General features: G+C 37.4%; 1 protein-coding gene across 3 annotated transcripts in view; it reads right to left on the bottom strand.

The window, feature by feature from the left end:
* Positions 1 to 13,413: 13,413 nt before the first annotated feature.
* Positions 13,414 to 18,212, bottom strand: part of Vgll3 (vestigial like family member 3) — a 51,679-nt gene continuing 46,880 nt past the window's right edge. For all 3 annotated transcript variants that reach the window (XM_029544875.1, XM_029544876.1, XM_029544877.1), the window contains exon 4: positions 13,414 to 17,386. In XM_029544875.1, coding sequence (XP_029400735.1) covers positions 17,343 to 17,386 — 44 coding nt within the window. In that variant the 3' untranslated portion in view covers positions 13,414 to 17,342. The remainder of the gene's footprint in view (positions 17,387 to 18,212) is intronic.

Below are 18,212 nucleotides of genomic sequence, written 5' to 3'. Positions count from 1 at the left end.
TCTGCAGTACTCTGGTGTATATAAAGATGGAAATGTACTATTGGTTTCTTCTTTCGAATGATTATAGAGAAAAGTGAATTATTTTTTCTAATATGGTACTAAGCTGTGCACTGAGCATCCAAGACTGCCCTGGTTTATTTAACTCAATTAGAATCACTATAAAAGTTAAACCCAGCCCACAGTCATTCTCTCTGACCTATGACCCCTGTCTGCCTTCTCGTAGAGTATTTGTGGAGGATCTGTGAATTTCTACTTCTCTATCATTTAATGCTTAGAGAGAAAACCTTCCACACGCAGATTCTTCTAAGCTGAGCTTCTGCTTATTTGTTATTTAAGCAAGAATGGCATATGCAGGAGCTAACACTTAGCCTAATATGAAGATGAATGTGTGGTTTCTGCCTCAGAAAAATGACCAGTGCTTGGCTCCATGAGAACCACTGATGCACTCTGAGAGAGGCTTGGCACAACATTGCATTCATCAGCCATTTTCCAAAAGTCATAGTTAATTATAACACTGCTTCATGTCCTCAGAGAGTGATGTCAACAGTGAGACACTGCCTGAACACTTCCATATCTCTAGTGTAGAATCAGAATCCGAATGGTCATGTTCCTCCAGGTGATGGGTGGAGCTAAAATCAGGACACACAACTGTGTTGCGACTTCGATAGTACTTAGTGTCCACTCCAGTCAAAGAAATCTGAGCAATAATCTTACTTGAAAAGATGAATTGTGTGAAAGAGCAATGCATGAAGTTTCAAATCCCTGGGCTATATGGTGTTAACCCTCTGTAATTAACTGTTGAAGGCCCAAATTTCTCTAGGTTAAAATACACTGCAAAGTTCATTTCCAGTTACAGCAATTGAATAATTTTTATCTATTAACTGATCTCTATCACTTTGGGCTCCCATATTAATTATAAAACTGAATATGTTACTTTGAAGATGGCAATTCTCACCACCATTTCTAGATTTCTAGTAAGCACCAATTTATTTAGAAGGATGTTAGTTTCCACCTAAAGCATTTAGCGAGTCCCTGTGGATGGGAGAACACTCTACAGTCATCCTGCCACATTTTTTTTCCAGAGGGAAAGAAACAAATTGTACGTAATATTGTTTTTTTAACATTGCCAAATTTCTAAGTCTGTTGTATTTATTCTTCTAAATAATTAGAGGGAAACTGTAGCATCTTAACCTCATTAACAATAGCTCTTAGAACCACTGCTTTGGTCAGTTAACCAAGCAAGCTGTTGGTGACATTTCCAGCAGATCCAATTAGTAGATTTAACAGTGCTGTCAGTAGAGAAATACAACCTAATGTTATATTTAATTTATTAGCCTAAAATACTTAAGAATCATATGTGTAGATAACCTTGAACTTCCATTAACACACACACACACACACACACAATGGATCTGGGGTGTGTGTGTGTGTATGTGTGTGTCTTTGTTTGTGTTTGTGTGACTGTGTGTCTGTGTGCTCCTGCAATTCTTGTGGGATATATGTTGTCTTCCCCCAAGATAACTAGACATCTCCTCATGATGCTACTGGAATGTATCTTGAGTTTTAGGTCTATCTAGATAGGTAAGGAAATGTGGTTTAGAAGGGGACTTGGAAGAAACAGATAACAAATACTTGCAAATGGAAGATGAATTTTTAGAATTAGTTTTAAGACTTAGTTCCTGCTGGGTGTGGTGGCGCACACACCTTTAATCCCAGCACTCGGGAGGCAGAGGCAGGCAGATTTCTGAGTTCAAGGCCAGCCTGGTCTACAAAGTGAGTTCCAGGCCAGCCAGGGCTATACAGAGAAACCCTGTCTCGAAAAACAAACAAAAACAAAAAACAAAAAACAAAAAAGAAGACTTAGTTCTTTATAAGTATTCAGTTTTGCTCTAGTATTTCTCTGTCTAAATGAATCCTTGTACTCTCACCAATCCTCTAATATTAATAGAAGAAATTTAGCAAAAAATTACTGAAAACTTTTTCAAAATTCTCCAAATTGTATCATAAAACTTTAAACTTCAGTTGATCTTCAGACACACCTCCCATATCCATAGGACATTTTAAGACCCATGTAACAATGTCATGAAGTTCTTTGATGTATTACCTGTGATTTGAACTGAAAGTTTAAAAACTTGATTTGAGTTTTTCCATCTTTGAAGACTTTTAGTGCTGTATCCATACCTTTTCTGAATTCTAACAAATGTGTAATCATTAGCACTGTTGGGTCAACAGAGTAGAGCAGAACAATGAGGTTCCTCAAGCCTCGCTAACCTACGAAGTGGCACTACATGCCATAGATTAGTAAATTTCCCTCCTTCTTCCTGCAAGCAGATATTCTTACTCATGATGCGACATGTGAACAACTCTATGCCATAATCCTTTCTTGAGACTTTGTCTCCTGGGATAAGGGCATATAGACAGAAATTAAGTGTAAAAACTAGAATCTTAGGAAGAACATCGTGTGGATACTTCATTCCTCCTTAGAATAAGGAACAAAATACCCAAGAAAGGATATAGGTACAGAGACAAAATTTAGAGCTAAGATGAAAGGATGGACTATCCAGAGACTACCCCATCCGGGAATCCATCCCATCATCAGCCACCAAACCTAGATACTAATGCTCTTGCCAGCAAGATTCTGCTGAAGGGACCCTGATATAGCGACCTCTTGTGAGGCTATGCCAGTGCCTGGCAAACACAGAAGTGGATGCTCACAGCCAACTATTGGATGGAACTCAGGGCCCCCAATGGAGGAGCTAGAGAAAGTACCCAAGGAGCTGAAGGGGGCTGCAACCCTGTAGGTGGAACAACAATATGAACTAACCAGTACCCCCTGAGCTCGTGTCTCTAGCTGCATATGTAGCAGAAGATGGCCTAATCAGCCATCATTGGGAAGAGAGGCCCCTTGGTTTTGCAAACTTTATATGACCCAGCACAGGGGAATGCTAGGGCCAAGAAGTGGGAGTGGGTGGGTAGGGGAGCAGGGGCAGGGGGAGGGTATAGGCAACTTTCAGGATAGCATTTGAAATGTAAATAAAGAAAATATCTAATTTAAAAAGAAAAAAAAAGACCAATGAGCAGAGGGTCAAAGTAAAAAAAAAACAAAAACAAAAACAAAAACTAGAATCTTATAAGCAAATACACTCAAAACGGTGTGAATGGAAGACATAGTGGTAGAAAATCTAAGATAGTAAAGGCAACCACAGATTCGTAACCGGAGAATGTTCCTAGCACTTGAAGAGCAAATTCCAGCAATCCCAAAGCAAGAAGCAGATTCCAGCGATCCAAAATCCTGGGTACCAGGCCAAAGCTGAGAGTATGGCTATGTGACAGACTAGGACAAAAACCTTTGGGCTTCGAGACCTAGACCCAGCATCTACAAAGTATGGTACCCAAAGGAAGACTGGAGAAAATACTGTCATTGGCAACCAATCTCCTGGGCGTTAGCTTCCAATTGTTTTATGTTGTCCTGATACTGCCTGCATCATTTCAGGGTAGATTTGAAAAGAATCTACCCTAAAGAAATTGCCCTTAAGCCTGCACAGAACAGGACATATGATTGTGTTTTTCATAGCTGAGTGACTGATCCAAGAAGAGAAACTATTCCTCCCTCTCCTTCAGATAGAATTGTTTGGTCACTCTGTGTTACCTCCCTTCCTCAGCAAAGAGGACATCAAGCTGAACATGTTATGTATATATGACACTTGAGAAGAATGAAACACATTGGAAGAATAAAAACAGATTACAGGTATAACAGGACAGGTGGCAATGACTTGAGAGGAAATGGACATCTACTCATACGATGTGAAACCAAATGTGAATAATTGGTAAATGTATTAATGAATGGGAACGGGAATGAAATTCAAATATGTGGAAGAGGAGACCAGGTTGATTATGGATTCCTTTAAGGCACCATAGTCATATCCACTAACTTTTATACAGGTCACCAGATGATATCCTAAAGAGATATTAAATCCTATTGTATTACTGACAAAAAAAGTATCTTTTTGGTGACCATGAGGAGATAAGATTTGAGGAAGTTAATCAGTTAGCAAATGCAGAGAAAGTATATTAAAATTTATTCCATTTAAGGTGCCAGCAGAAACTATGGAAGCCAATGCCAAGTATAGATTATTAAAATTAAGCTAGAGGAAAATCACAAGGCTTTGAATCTCTCAAATAAGGGAAAGTTAAATGAATGGGAAATGAGGCTAGATAACCTGCTATGCCTTCGGTGACATATCTGTAATGTCTACTGTGTTGTGCATAATTAGTAATACAGTTGCTGTAAATGTTTCTTTTCCCTCCATTTCTATTTTCCATTCTGAGTAATTCAAACCAGCATGTGGGATGAGAAAAACTTCTAAATTACACACAGGTTTGCATATTGGCTCCTTGCAGGATAAACTGTGTTAAAAATACAAGTTTCAGGATGTCAAATCCCTAAGGGAATCATGTCTCTCTATGTCTCATTTTTTCCCTTTTCAGATTACATAAATGCCAATGGCATTTGTTGCAGTGATTCTTTGGAATTTTTCTTTGTTCCACTCTGCACATTGTCTTTATTGAACTGTTTTAGCCTGGACTCCCATTAGCATCTAAAGAAGTTGTCAAGTATTTTTTCCGATTATACTATTCTTTCCAAACTGTTCTAGCTCCAGGAAAAAAAAATAATTCTCGTACCTAAATAGGCTTTGGTTGTGTATTGAAAGAAAATAGAGATGCAATCACTGAACTCTCAAAGGGGAAGAAGCCTAGATTGTCTAGTTTTAGTTTCCCAAATTAATAAATGAGGAAACACAACAAGGACATTTAGAATTTTTTTTTCCAGGAGTGGACGGGACGTTAGCAGCACAAGTAGGTCAGGAACTTTTTTTTTCTTCATATAATCTAGAGCATATTCTTTCTGTACTACTTCAATATCAAAAGACATTAGTACTTGAAGAGTGTTATAATTATCCTTACTCACATGGTCATACATAGTCCTAAACATCTCCTAGTGTGTTTTACCTAAGAAACAAACACAGGACTGCTCCACCCAGAAGATAGCTCATGCCTCTCTCTGTTCAGATTCAAGATATTTGCACACAAATTCTTCGTTCAGTGTCATCTTCACAAATGTTCTCCTTGTCTCTGTAAATTCCTTCCAAAACATTTTAGCTTTTCCTTCTGTCTCTTTCTTTTCAAAGGAAGCCTTTAAAAGTGTTATCCAGAATATAGTCCTTTTATCTTATGCAAATTCACAGCTGAATGTACTGCAACAGATAGGAAACATAAAGATGCAAAGCCACAATTTAAAGTGCTGAAGTGGGAACTGCTTCTCTCTCTCCCTCTTCCTCTCTCTCTCTCTGTCTTTCTGTTTCTCTGTCACTCTGTCTCTGTCTCTCTCGCTCCCCTCCCCCATCTCTCTCTCTGTGTCTCTCTGTCGTGCTCTTGCTGTGTGTGTGCGCGTGGGTTTGTGTGAGTGTTTGTGCATGTGTTTGTGTGTGTGTGAGTGTGTGTGTGAGTGTGTTTGTGTGTGTGTGTTTGTGTGTGTAGTGTGTGTGTGTGTGTGTGTGTGTGTGTGTGTGTGTGTAGTGGGGCTGTAATGCATACCAAGCTCCCCAAATCTTGGAAAGGAATTTTGGTGTCCTGCCCAGTTCCTCTCTGTCTTATTCCTAAAACATGTAACTATTCAAGCACTGGTAGGCCTTTATTGTTCAGTTGCCATGTGAATCTCTGCTGTATCATTCATATTTTAGTATATTTACTTCCAAACTGAGGTGATGAATTGCTTTTTCATAGAGGAGGTATATTTAAGGGCTAAGAGACAAAGGCATATTCATTATGAGTCTATCAAGGGCAAGGTTACAGGATTCCTTGTTTCACCAGGAACCTTATAGACCTTGGGAAGGATGAATATCCATACTTTACAATACACAGTTGTGTTTTAAAATTAATCTACATCTAGCTTACCTGCATTTAAGAACATCATATTTAGTTCATCCCATCTATATTTAAGAATGTTTCCATTCTCTTTCACGCAGACATTTTTTATTATGTATTTCAAAAATGTAGAAGCCTCCATCAGCTTCATGGCATAAGAAGGATAATCTAAAGAAGAGTCAATTTAGTAGCTGGTATAGTTTAGAGTAGAAGCAATACTTAAGCCATTTTCCAACCACATTCATGTAGAACACATTAATCTACACCTTAATACAGGGACAGCTTCTGAAGATACTTAAAGACAAATAGAAAGCAGCCAGAATGAGTTGTATAAATGAAAAGACAACTTGCTATAATAAGGAGGAGGCAAACGGAGAAATCGTTTGTCCTGGGGAAATATTCAGTGCTAACTCTGGGTTACACAAATCATTTAAGATCTCCCTACACCTCAATGTTATTGCTTAAAATAGGAGTACAAGAACTGGCCCTGGGAGTGTTGCTGCGACTCAATGGGGCTTTCAAAGTCCCCATCTATGATGCCTAACAAAGTCTAAGCTTTGTAAGAAGTCCACTATCAAGCAGATTTTATGCATCGTTTTATTAAATCTATATAGTCAGCCTGTAATGTGGGTGTTGCCTATTAGATTTAAATGATGGGAAAGTGTACTTTTTCCCATGACAAACAACTGGTGTAAAAAAAGACAGTATTGAAACCAAGTTATTGAAAAAAAAAACTATGAAATAAGACAGTTCTACATCTTTTTAATTATTTGTTTTAGCATATCATCTTACTGTAGTGCATATTTACAGTGTGAGAAATGAGAGCTCTTCAAAAATATTAATATAGAAATCAGAATTAAAATGCATTTAAAAAGATTTATCTTTATCTGTGAGTGTTTTGTCTGTATATATGTAGTAGGTACACCACATGCTTTCCGATGCCAGGGGAGGCCAGAAGCAGGTGTTGGATCCCCCGGAACTAGAGTTACAGGCAGTTGAGAGCCATCACACTGTGTCAAGGAGAAAAGACCTCCTCTGCAGAAAGCAAAGGCTTCTAACTGCATTTCTCCAGCCTTTTTCTTGTTGTTGTTGTTGGTTTTATTTTTTTAAATAAAATCTTAGATCTTATTCACCAATTAAAGAGATTAGCGATTGATAATTTCAGATTAAAAATAAGATTTCAACTAAAAAGAAAAAAGGATGTTGCATTTCTTCTAACCCATTACTATTTAATAACATTTGAGGTTTGCCTCTTAAGGGGATAAAAAAAAAAGAGAGAGAGACCTTAATCCTTTAAACCAGAATGGTTTGAAGGCATTGGTTCTGCATCCCCAAACTGGAAATAATGTCCTACAGTTCCAAAGACTGTTGCAAATCTAACTGGTTCACAGAAACCAGATTGGTCTTTCGCAAGCTCCCAGAGCACCGTGTTCCTGGCCTTTCTAGGAATGTTCTCTGACATCGAAGATGTTCAGGTTTGACTGGAGCAGGAACCAGAGGAAGCCGCGTGAAGCTCTGCAGATGTCCGTGTGCTCACACCTGGGTTCAACCCAGGCTGTTGCTTGCACTCGAGTGGTCTTAGCAGTGACTTATCTGAAGATTCCCACCACTATTATGTTCAGTTGGAAAGAGAGAGAAACCACTATGTACTTGGTGATAATAAAATCACAGGATCTTAATTTGTTAATCTTTATAACCCTCCAAATGGCGACCCTTAATGCTACATTCATTTTTCAGATGACCACATTAAGAACCAAGGAAGGCTGGGCGTGGTGGCGCACGCCTTTAATCCCAGCACTCGGGAGGTAGAGGCAGGTGAGTTCGAGGCCAGCCTGGTCTACAAAGTGAGTTGCAGGACAGCCAGAGCTATACAGAGAAGCCCTGTCTCGAAAAAAACAAAAACAAAAACAAAAAACAACAAAACAAAACAAAAGACAAACAGAAAACAAAACAAACAAACAAACAAAAGAACCAAGGAAGTTATCCAAGAATATGTAGCTTCTAAGTGACACTGCCTAAATTCCAACTCCTATTTTATTTTGCTAAAACTCAATGTAAATCTGTGTGGTGGTGTTTGTGAAGATTAGACAAGTGTGGGTGGTAACCGTTTACAGAGAGAAGTGTGGGGCTATTTTATACTTATCTCCTCTTTGTGTTTGTCAGTAATTTAAGTTTCTCCCAAACAATTTAGATTTCTTTCCACTGATTCTCATTGATAAACTGAGGAAATACGGTGTTAAATGACACCAGCGTGTTGCAGTGTAGTCTCTTTCTATAGTTGAGGCTGTCCCTCTTCACATTCGTAGCCCTTTTCGCTACAGTCTTTCAATAAAATGCATTAGTCACAGACTCACATTTTACAGCTTCTCTGAGGTCCCTCTTCCTCCTTGGGATCTCAGGAGACAGGCACGTGTTTACTTTCACAAACTGGTTAGGGCCTGGTGTTACAGAATGTGATGACACACTTTAAATGGTTATTTTGTGATAGGAAGATTGGACCATCACCCCCGGAAGGCCACTCACAACAGGACTTTCTCACCCACCCTTGCCATGACAAGCCTTAATGGAATCTGGCCTGCGGAGAGCCTGTGTTCTGTGTGAGGCTGGTGTCAAAGCAAGTCCAGGCAAGTTCCCCGAAGTTCAGCCTTTACAACATCTCTAAACTCATTCCTTCAAGGCACCACCCACCTTTTGCAGTGGAAATCCATGGAAATGATCCTATTGGAATTAGCATGGAAGTGGGAGAGTGTGTTGGGTTTGTGCTTTCAGAAGATTCATGGGGGAGGGGCAAAGACAAGATGGGAAAATGAATACCATCGCCACCAAAATGTTCATCTCGAGGATGGGGGAGTACACCCTGCAGCTGTTTAACGCAGCAGCGCTCCTCAACATATTTTGCATATTTACATACACCGAGTATTTCCAAAGGGCTTGTGCTTGTTTAAAATCCCCACAGAGAGGTCTGGTAAAGCCGTCAGTGTAGAAAGCAATTTGCTTAGTGCAGTTTACAAAACAGTTTTCAAGATCATGCATGAGCACGTGCACACTCGAGCACACACACACATGCCTGTGTACTCATGTATATCTGTATGAGCAAAATAGTCACTGTAATTAGCAACTTTGTAGAAAAATCTGGATGAATGTACTTATCACACCTACTGCTTAGAAGTAAAATAAGACATAGCCTAAGATCAAAGAAATGGAGAAAATACGTTAGTGGAAGCTAATTACTTTAGTTAAAATTGTATACACAACAAAATATTAATTAATATATTTCAGTAATCTTTGCTTAGTTCTAAACTGTCAAAAAGGAGTTTTCTTACTTGCTATTATCATTAATCTTTGACTTTTAAGTACTTGCACTCCAACTTTGCTCAGGTCTAATTGACAAAACAAAAACTGTATAAATTCAATGTATACAAAATAGTTTAATGCAGACATACACACAAACACACACACAAACATACACACAGACATATTGTATGATAATTGCTACCATCGAAATCATTAACATATCTGTCATTAAAACTGTTTTGTGTTTTGCGAGAAAACCCAGCACAAGACAGATTTTTCATGTAAGTGATTTCTTTTGGAAACTTAAAACACCACAAAAACCACACATAACTCACTCGAAAACAGGCTAGGGAACTTTCAACAGAAGGGATTGGGTAGTTTAAAGCTATATTTTCCTTTTAGCAAGATCCACAAGAAAAGGATAGAGTATCATGCTTAAGGGGGAACAGATTTTGTAGTTTTTGGCAAGATATTAAATCCTCTGTTGCTATATTTGGCTCTCTGTAAATAGCAGCTCACACAAGTGCAAGGCAAGGATCAATGCTGGGTGTTCTTCATTCAGCCACAGCCAAACTTGGTATGGAAAGTAAGGCACTTGTGTTTGGATGTTGTTTCCAGCAGCCTCGAAGCTCATTTATTGATCAACAGCGTTCCACAATATGGATTCCTACTTTGCACATTAAATTTATCAAAGCCTGCTTGCTTTTCTGTAACAATTTTCCACCGCTTAACTGATAGCAGCTGGAGTGATTCAATCAGGATGGAAGTGTCCAAGACTTTACCACGTCAATGTGGTTATCCATCGCTCTTTAGTCCAATGAGACACTTGGAGAATTGGCACATCCCAGGATGGACATAAGCCCCACCCCTGAGCAACACAATTAAATGGTTGGTTGATGATTGTCCCCAGAGAGAACAATTCAGTGAGAATGAACCTATCAAGGACTATTCTCTAACAATCTATCTAGGACTGATCTCTAACCATTTTGAGTTCTGGCTGTGACTAAAGGGTCCCAGATACTTCATGAATTATTTGAAGAAACAGCAGAAATTTTCTTGATAACCAATCATCTCACAGAAAGACATTCCACATAAACACAGAAGCAAAGATTACATTCTATTATTTCTGATGAAGTAGTAAGTCCTTCCTGCTTATAACCTGATTCAAAACAAAAGCACTAAGGGCCATAAATAATTGTGGTAGAATAATATGTGTTCATATTCTTTCCCCCTAAATTTGAGAATACATTGAATTCCATACAGAAATAGGGACCTTGCGGATAAGGGTCATGAAACACAAGCACTATACTGAATTCTATAAGGAGACTCAATTTATAACCACAGAAGGGCATTATCTATACAAGGAGGAGGCAGATGAGGATGTCCAAGTATGAACAGATGAAGGCGGCTGGGTTTGGATAGGATTGAAGGGACCGATACCTGGAGGACTGCTGAAACTGGAAGCAGGAAGAACACAGATGCTCTTTGGAGTGTGCGAACAATGTGTACTCTGTGCTTTGTAGCCTAAGACAAAATACTGTGCTAGAAGCCCAACAGGTACAGAACTGTAAACTAATCTCTTTGCATTGTTTCAAGTCATTCTATTTCGAGTCATAAACCTCTAATATGCTACTCTAGTCTATTTCACACTGTTAGGAAGATGTGTCAAATTATTTCACCTGCAGTGCTAGAGGATATCCCTATTTAAGAGTGCTTTCCAAAAGCACATTTTTCTATTAAAGAACATTTAATAAGAAAAAAGCAGGGGAAGGGCTATGTAGTGAGCATGTGCAACATCCTTCACAACAGCAACTTTTAGAAACCTCTCTTCAGGGCCACTTCCTTAATGTCAGCCATTGGCAGAAAAGCTTTGTTGCTGTTGTTGTTGTTGTTGTTGTTGCTGTCCATTTATCTTTTCATATTGCTTTTAGAAAGTTCTATGCTGACGAATGTGGAAACAAAATCATCAGGGCATGTTTCCCAAAGGGTCCAGCAAATAACTTAGCAGCATCATACTGAAAAACCTCTCAAGACTCCTGCTGTTATGTCATTAATCAATTTCACTTGCTCCTCCACTATAAACATATGTTTCCTAATCCACTCCAAACTGTAACAAATAAATGCCACGGCTCTGGAAATTAACCTCATAGTTTATAAAAATCTAACAAGAGATGATTGAATGATATCTAAAAGTTGTTTACACACAAAGGAAACAGAAGTTTAGTTACTAGAAGTGCAAACCCAATCATTAAAGTCACATTAAATTATTTATTGAACAAGTTAAAGAAAATGACATCTGTTCTTCTCACAAAGTCATCCATGATTATATATCAATGACACAGTTAGAAGTCCTACATTTGAAGAATGGAAACAGCAACAACAAAAAAATCATACGATTTTACAATTATAAAGTCAAAAGATTTAGCAATTATCCATTATCTATTAGTTAACAATGACAGCATAACCAAGATTGCTTGATTTCCTTTTCTGGAAATAGGAAATCAAGATGGTGTGATTTCTCTCAGAACTAACAAATCTGGAATCGCACTGTATGTCAAATGCTGTAAGATATGACTTCTATTATTAGTTTTCAGTTTACCTTATCAAGTGATAAATATAAAGTTTATCATATTGTGCATCTTTCTCTTTACAAAACCATTTCACTTTACCTAGGTGTACACAATGAAAACAAAAGGAGTCAGCATTTTCCTTTAAATATATGCACTTTAAAATGATACAAAGAATGCACATGGCATTTTCCCTACATTGTACATCTTGAAAAATACCTAAATGGAATAGCATTTGTAAATCAGATAGGATGTTCACAAGTATACATATCCTACCATTTTAACCAAGTATGTAAATCCATTACATTCTGTTTTGTGACTCTAGCCACAAAACAGAAGGGAAAAAATGTCTATCTCTATTAGTATATAGAGAAATGTTCACATCTTAGGTTAAGAAAAAAGAAAGTCTCACTATGAATTTTATTTTAAAAAAAAAAACCCATATTATCCTAAAATTTAGTAGTCAGAAATCATTAGAAAAAGAAATTAATTGGTGATATTGTGCCCCTTTCTAAATGACTGTGTGGCCCTGTTTATTTACACAATACAACAGAATTGGAAAACTACATTAAAAACCTATTAGAATTCCCTGCAATTTAAAAGGAGTTTTAGAAAATGTCCTTGGATCAACATAAGGTGGTCAAAATTTCAAAACTATTTCCTTGACTAATCACTTGACATCACAAAATGCTTCAAGCAAACAAAAGTTCAAAATGTAAAAACACAACAAAAATGTAAAAGGCAAGACATTTAACTATAATGACTAATTTTACAGTTTAAAAATTTCCAGAAAGTACTAAAAGAAAAAATACTATGCAATATTCTACACGTCTGATCTGTGACCTAATCCCATGACCACATAACCATGGCAATTAATATTGTAAAGCTATTGAAGCTGAGGTTCCCTTCCTGGCTCCGTTCATTCCCCAAATGCCAAAGCCATCCTTCCTTCAAAGTGTTTATGTGTGTGATTAGCTACACTTTGAGACGCAAACATCAGTCTAATTTTTCTGAAATAATTTTAATCAAAGTTTTCGTGGTGTCATGGTAGATTTAAAGGATCCCTCAAATTGTAGTATGTTTTTTTAAATATAATCTGCAATTTTAATGGTGCCAGGCAGTTTAAAGGTCTCTGAGTTCAACACATTTATTTTGCAGATGAGAAAACAAACATCCAGAGACGCTTGATTTTAACTTGTCTCTCCAGCCTTAATATTATATGAAAGATATATATTATGCATTCTGCAGGAAAAAAAAAAAAAACAAAAACGCACCAATCGAGTTTAGTCCTTACTGTTTCTTGCATGTTGAAATCACAGGTTGACTTCATTTTGGGTCTCATGCTGCTTCTGCTGTCCTCCCCCAGTTGGGAAGGTGACCCATCACAGGGACCTTGACTGTCATCAATACCCCTTTGTAACTGCGACGACGACGACGAAGTGAACTCTTTCCATCTTCAATAACCGACACAGTGTCAACATCTGCTTCCAATAAAGTTGTTTCATTTTTTTTTCTCTCAAGTAGAGTAAATCTGCTGACTTAGATCGTAAAGGGACTGCTCCCTCCTCCCTTCCCATGAAAGAGACTTCTTTTTTTTTTTTTTTTTCCACACCATATTGTGCAACTTTTCCTCCGAGGCAAGGAAAAACAAGAGGGGCAGAGGAGAAGAACATTCTTAGGCCAGTGCCACAGAAACACAATGTATATCTGACAAATACAAAGGTCGGGGGCTTGGTGACACTGCCCTCATAATTTTGGAGAGAACAATATAAAGAGTTGTGGGTGAATATGACTCAGACTCTGGCTACATACAACTAGATGTTTAATTAACATTTCTTCAGAAACACCACATTAAAAACTCGGAGTTCATTAAGAAGTTAACATTTTATCTGCCATAAGTAAGGAAAAGAACTAAAAAAAGAGTCCCCTTTCAATGACTCTTTACAGAGAAGCAGACATTGGTCTATTTAGGTGCTGAATAATGAATGCGCAACATTAAGGGACAGGATATTTAAGAGCTCAGTTTTATAACCAACTTGCTGAACTGATGGTCAGTTGAGGAGGCTGGTAGCTGTTTGAACATCTATGCTGTAAGTCAGGTGCATCTGTTTATGTTTCCCAACTTTCACAGCCATCCTGTTAGGTAGTATTATCCAATTTTTATCATGAGGTAAATGAAGTTCTGAAACAATCAACTACAGCTGAGTCAGGATTCAGCGACCAACCGAGGTCACACTAACTCATCCTGCTGGCCCACTCTTTCTCCGTCAAAACAGTAAAGTGCGTCCTTCCTTGTCTTGTCCATCACTTACTGCCATTCCCAATGACTAATTCAGCAAATGCTACTTCACACAGGCATGCTTCTCATAAGGGACAGCGTGCAATTTATGAAAGTACACTCTCTATCACTTGAAATTACAACATCCGGTCAGATAGTGATCTTAAGGCTACTACCTGTCCCGTGTTCTGCAAGCTTAGGAACAGGCAATTACTATTGATAGAATAAATGGTGTGGTCCTCTAGAACATTTTCTTCTAATGCCACAACTTTGGGAAATATGTTCTTCAGTATTTTTGCAGTCCACTCATACTCATTTTATAAATTTGAGGATAATATTTCCATTTTCAGGAGTTAACATGCAAATCTCAATAAGGAATTCAAAACAGAAAAGTTGGAAGAGTTTAAAGAATAGGTAACCTTTGAAAGATAATATATCAACTTGGTTTATATAAATGTTTAGACTATAAACTTCAGAGGTTCTTTAGAAATTAACAAGGAATGATCGAATATCCTGCAGGGACTCTAATAGCCAACATTCTGTGGTTTCTTACTGTAGAGAGTTCACTGGTGAAATAGTAGATTGCATATAGAATAATAAGTTTTTCTGGTGTCAAGTGTACAGGCTTTCTAACAGACTGAAAGAAATTTAAGTTGTGAAATAGTCAAAGGTAGAATGGGTCTAATGAATTCAGAGGGGTAGAAGGCAAAAACCATTCAGTATAGCAGCAGTACTTTAAAGTGAGAATCCCAGATCCAGAGTGTAATAGCACTTTATATGCAAATAAATTAAAATTACTTATTTTGCTATGGTATAGCTCCCTTATTACTTCTGCTTGTTACAATAGTGTCAAAACACTGAGAGATGCTGGATAATTAGAGACATGTTCTATTTCCTTTTATTAGATTTTGGTCTCCTACTTTGGTGACAATGTGCCACTGATACCTATGCCTATTCTTAAAGGGAGAGCTCATGCCTTTGTTGTATGCAAAAGAATTCAGATTCTTCACTTTCCTTTGGTCTTGAACCAAAACATGTTTTGGCCATAGTCACAAGGATATCAGAGCAAAACCACTAAATTACCTCCTTTCTTTTTCAATCCAGAATGATGATAAAGAAGGAAAGGAAACAAGTAAGTCCTCTTATCCTCCCTTATCTGGAAAATTTTAATGGAGTGAGCTCAGTGATTTGAAGTGTGGTACTGTTCTAAGAGACATGGCAATGTAAGTTAATATATCCCAAGGAAGAATGTGACAACAGCCAATGTGTTTCCCTCATGAGAGTTGCTAAGTGCTCAGTTCTTACAACTTAAGAGGACTCAAGACATCATGAATTTGATAGACTCATTCAACTCTATGGTCCACATAGTTATACAGATACAGATAACAAATAAAACAATTTTTACTTGTTATCAAATTCCAGATAAATATGCACAGAATTTAATGAGGCCCATTATCTGGATGCTAAAGTTCCTAAACTGGTGAGTGGCAGCTTCCTTAAGTCTAGATTATATTGATAAAAATGTGAAGACTGTGCTAAAGAAAAATCAAGATGAAAAAAAAAAATGATGGGAGTCTGTGAACACAAGAGATGAAGTAGGTTTATAATTCAAAACACAACAGGAAGAGAAACGAATGTCTAAGATATAGCCAAGTGAAATGTTTGGAAATGAGTTGTGAGAATTCTGTGTAGCTGCTTGTTGTGTTGTTAATGTGTAAAGTATTCTCACCCATGAAGTTCACAATTAAAAACAGAACATAGCACGTGACTTAACATTCTGTTCTGTGTGGCCTGAGAGGAATGGAAGAATTTGAGAAACATTATTAAATAAAAGCATCTATACTACACTAATGTCCTGTGTGGCTGGGAGCAACTGAAAGGAAAAAAATAGGCTACGTCTTTGATTTGCCACTCATCGCTACCTTCATAATCCCAACCTTTGCCCAATCTTCTCTTAATTAAAGTTAATTCCAACTTCTCTTTTTTTTGTATCTTGTGGGCTATTTTAAGTTCATTTCTCAAGCTATCAGCCAGTTTGTGTAATTGAAGCATAAACTTAAATCCATTACCACTTTTATTTTGCTCTAATTTTTGAGAATTACACTTAAAAGCAAATGAAAATCTTGCAAAAATGATCAAATGAAAACATTACATAAAGAATACATCACTTTTCGGTTTACAAAGATGAGGGACAGTTGGCATTTTGACACGTGTCTCCTTCCTTTCCTGATCCTACTCATTTGTATTCAGAAAACAAAGTCATCCAAAGTCATCCGTGAATGAATGGTTAGAAATTATGAAAATTTGTCAGTGATGTCCACAATTATCATGGCTAAATGCATTGATTTTTTTTTCTTATTTTGAAGCCATGTGTAAGCTCTCCTCCTAATTGTTAAGATAGGCTGGAATATATAGAGAAGTATTGTTCATTAACCAAATTTTTCTTGTTAGTCAACCTCCAAGAACTATTTGGAAGAAGTCCCCTTCCCTTTGTGTCCCTTTAAAGGAAAATGCCCGCCCCTTTCAAGCTGCACAGACATATATAACAGCAAACTAAGAGAGCTATCATCGAATTAAATCTCCACTGAGTTTCAACATAAACACAGCGTTGCAGGGTTTGTCTACGGTAGTGCCACTGTTGGAGGAAGGATGAAACCTTTAAGGTACTCTCGGAAGCACAGACACAGCGCATCACAGACTCTTTAAAGATGGATCAGCGCTTACACATTTTGGCCAGTGCTTTTCTGAGAGCAAGTTCTTTAAACAGAACTCAACGATTGTTACAACATTAAAAAAAAAAAATTACATCTTCAAAAATATCCCCTCCATGCTAAACCAACCATTTTGTATTTCTACAAAAATAGATGAAGATGGAGTTAATGGTTTTTTTTTTTTTGTTTTTGTTTTTGTTTTTTTTTTCCTGAAGGAATGAGCATTTTCATTTGGTAGATCATCTTCTTACAAGGTTGCTGGTTCAAAAAGAAAAATAAAAAGGCACGCAAAAGCTAGCCCAGGTACTGGTACAAGGCAAGTAAAATGAGACGCTGCACAGGTGACAAAGGCTCAGATGAGGGAAAATAAACCCAAATGCTCTTCTTCGAGGACTAGAAGGGCCCACTATGTTTTCTCCAGAAAAGGTTCAAATCTAAAGACAATGGCCTTCTATGTTCTCTTCTCACTCCGCGTTTCCTGTGTCCCAATGTGTGGGATATCCCAATGGCATCTTTTCCCAGTGGGCCTTGGATTCATGCTGCCGTATGAGCTGCTGATACCATGCTTCAGTACCAAGTTGATTCTTTGTTCTTGCCCTGATGCTGAAGACCTAAAATGAGGAAAATGGAAAAATAATGAAGAATACATATACACATAGCATGCATGAATGTTCATGACCTGCAAAGCACTCAGTACAGAAAGTTAAACCCAGGCAACAGGAAACAGGTCCTAAAGGTGACCTACCCTCTAAGAAGGCCATGGAACACATTTTGTGGAAAATAACTCTACACTAGAATAATGTTGTTTATACCATAGATACCCTGTGCTGTTTCCTGGATTAGGAGTAAATGATAAATTCAATAAAATTAAAAATTGTGCCTTAACTTTAAGGATGATATGATAATGGAAGAAAAGAGAGACATAACCAAGTTGAGAAACATCTGAACAACTCTTCAGTTAAAATCTCCAGCAGCCAGTGCAATTAGACTTGTGGAAGTAGTATGTTCGGTTGTTTGAAAATTTATTTTATTCAGAGCAGCATCATTAAAATCATAGAGAGTGGTTAAATATGAATAAAACATGGAAGCTAGTACTGTTGGTATGCAGGTAGGTCATAGTAAATCGGACTGGATCCTAGTTATTCATTTATGTCTTTTAATATTTTTTCCCATGGTGAATTTAAAGTAGCTCAGGAGGGACTAAGGAACATTGCAAGCAAGTGAGGTTAAATAAGTTTAAAACTGATACATGAGCACATCTGAACCCCGACAGATAGGTAAAATAGAAAGTTTATTAAAGAGGATGTATAGAAAATATGAAGTTGACTTGGGTCTATTACAGTCACTTAACCAGTTTCTGACACAGACAATTAACAGACAAACATACATATTTAATGTATGTATTAAAATATTTTGATGAACAATTCATTTTCATGT

This window comes from Mus pahari, chromosome 12, assembly GCF_900095145.1.
Source record: "Mus pahari chromosome 12, PAHARI_EIJ_v1.1, whole genome shotgun sequence".
NCBI classification, from domain to species: domain Eukaryota; kingdom Metazoa; phylum Chordata; class Mammalia; order Rodentia; family Muridae; genus Mus; species Mus pahari.
This window is presented reverse-complemented; position numbering and strand designations above follow the sequence as displayed.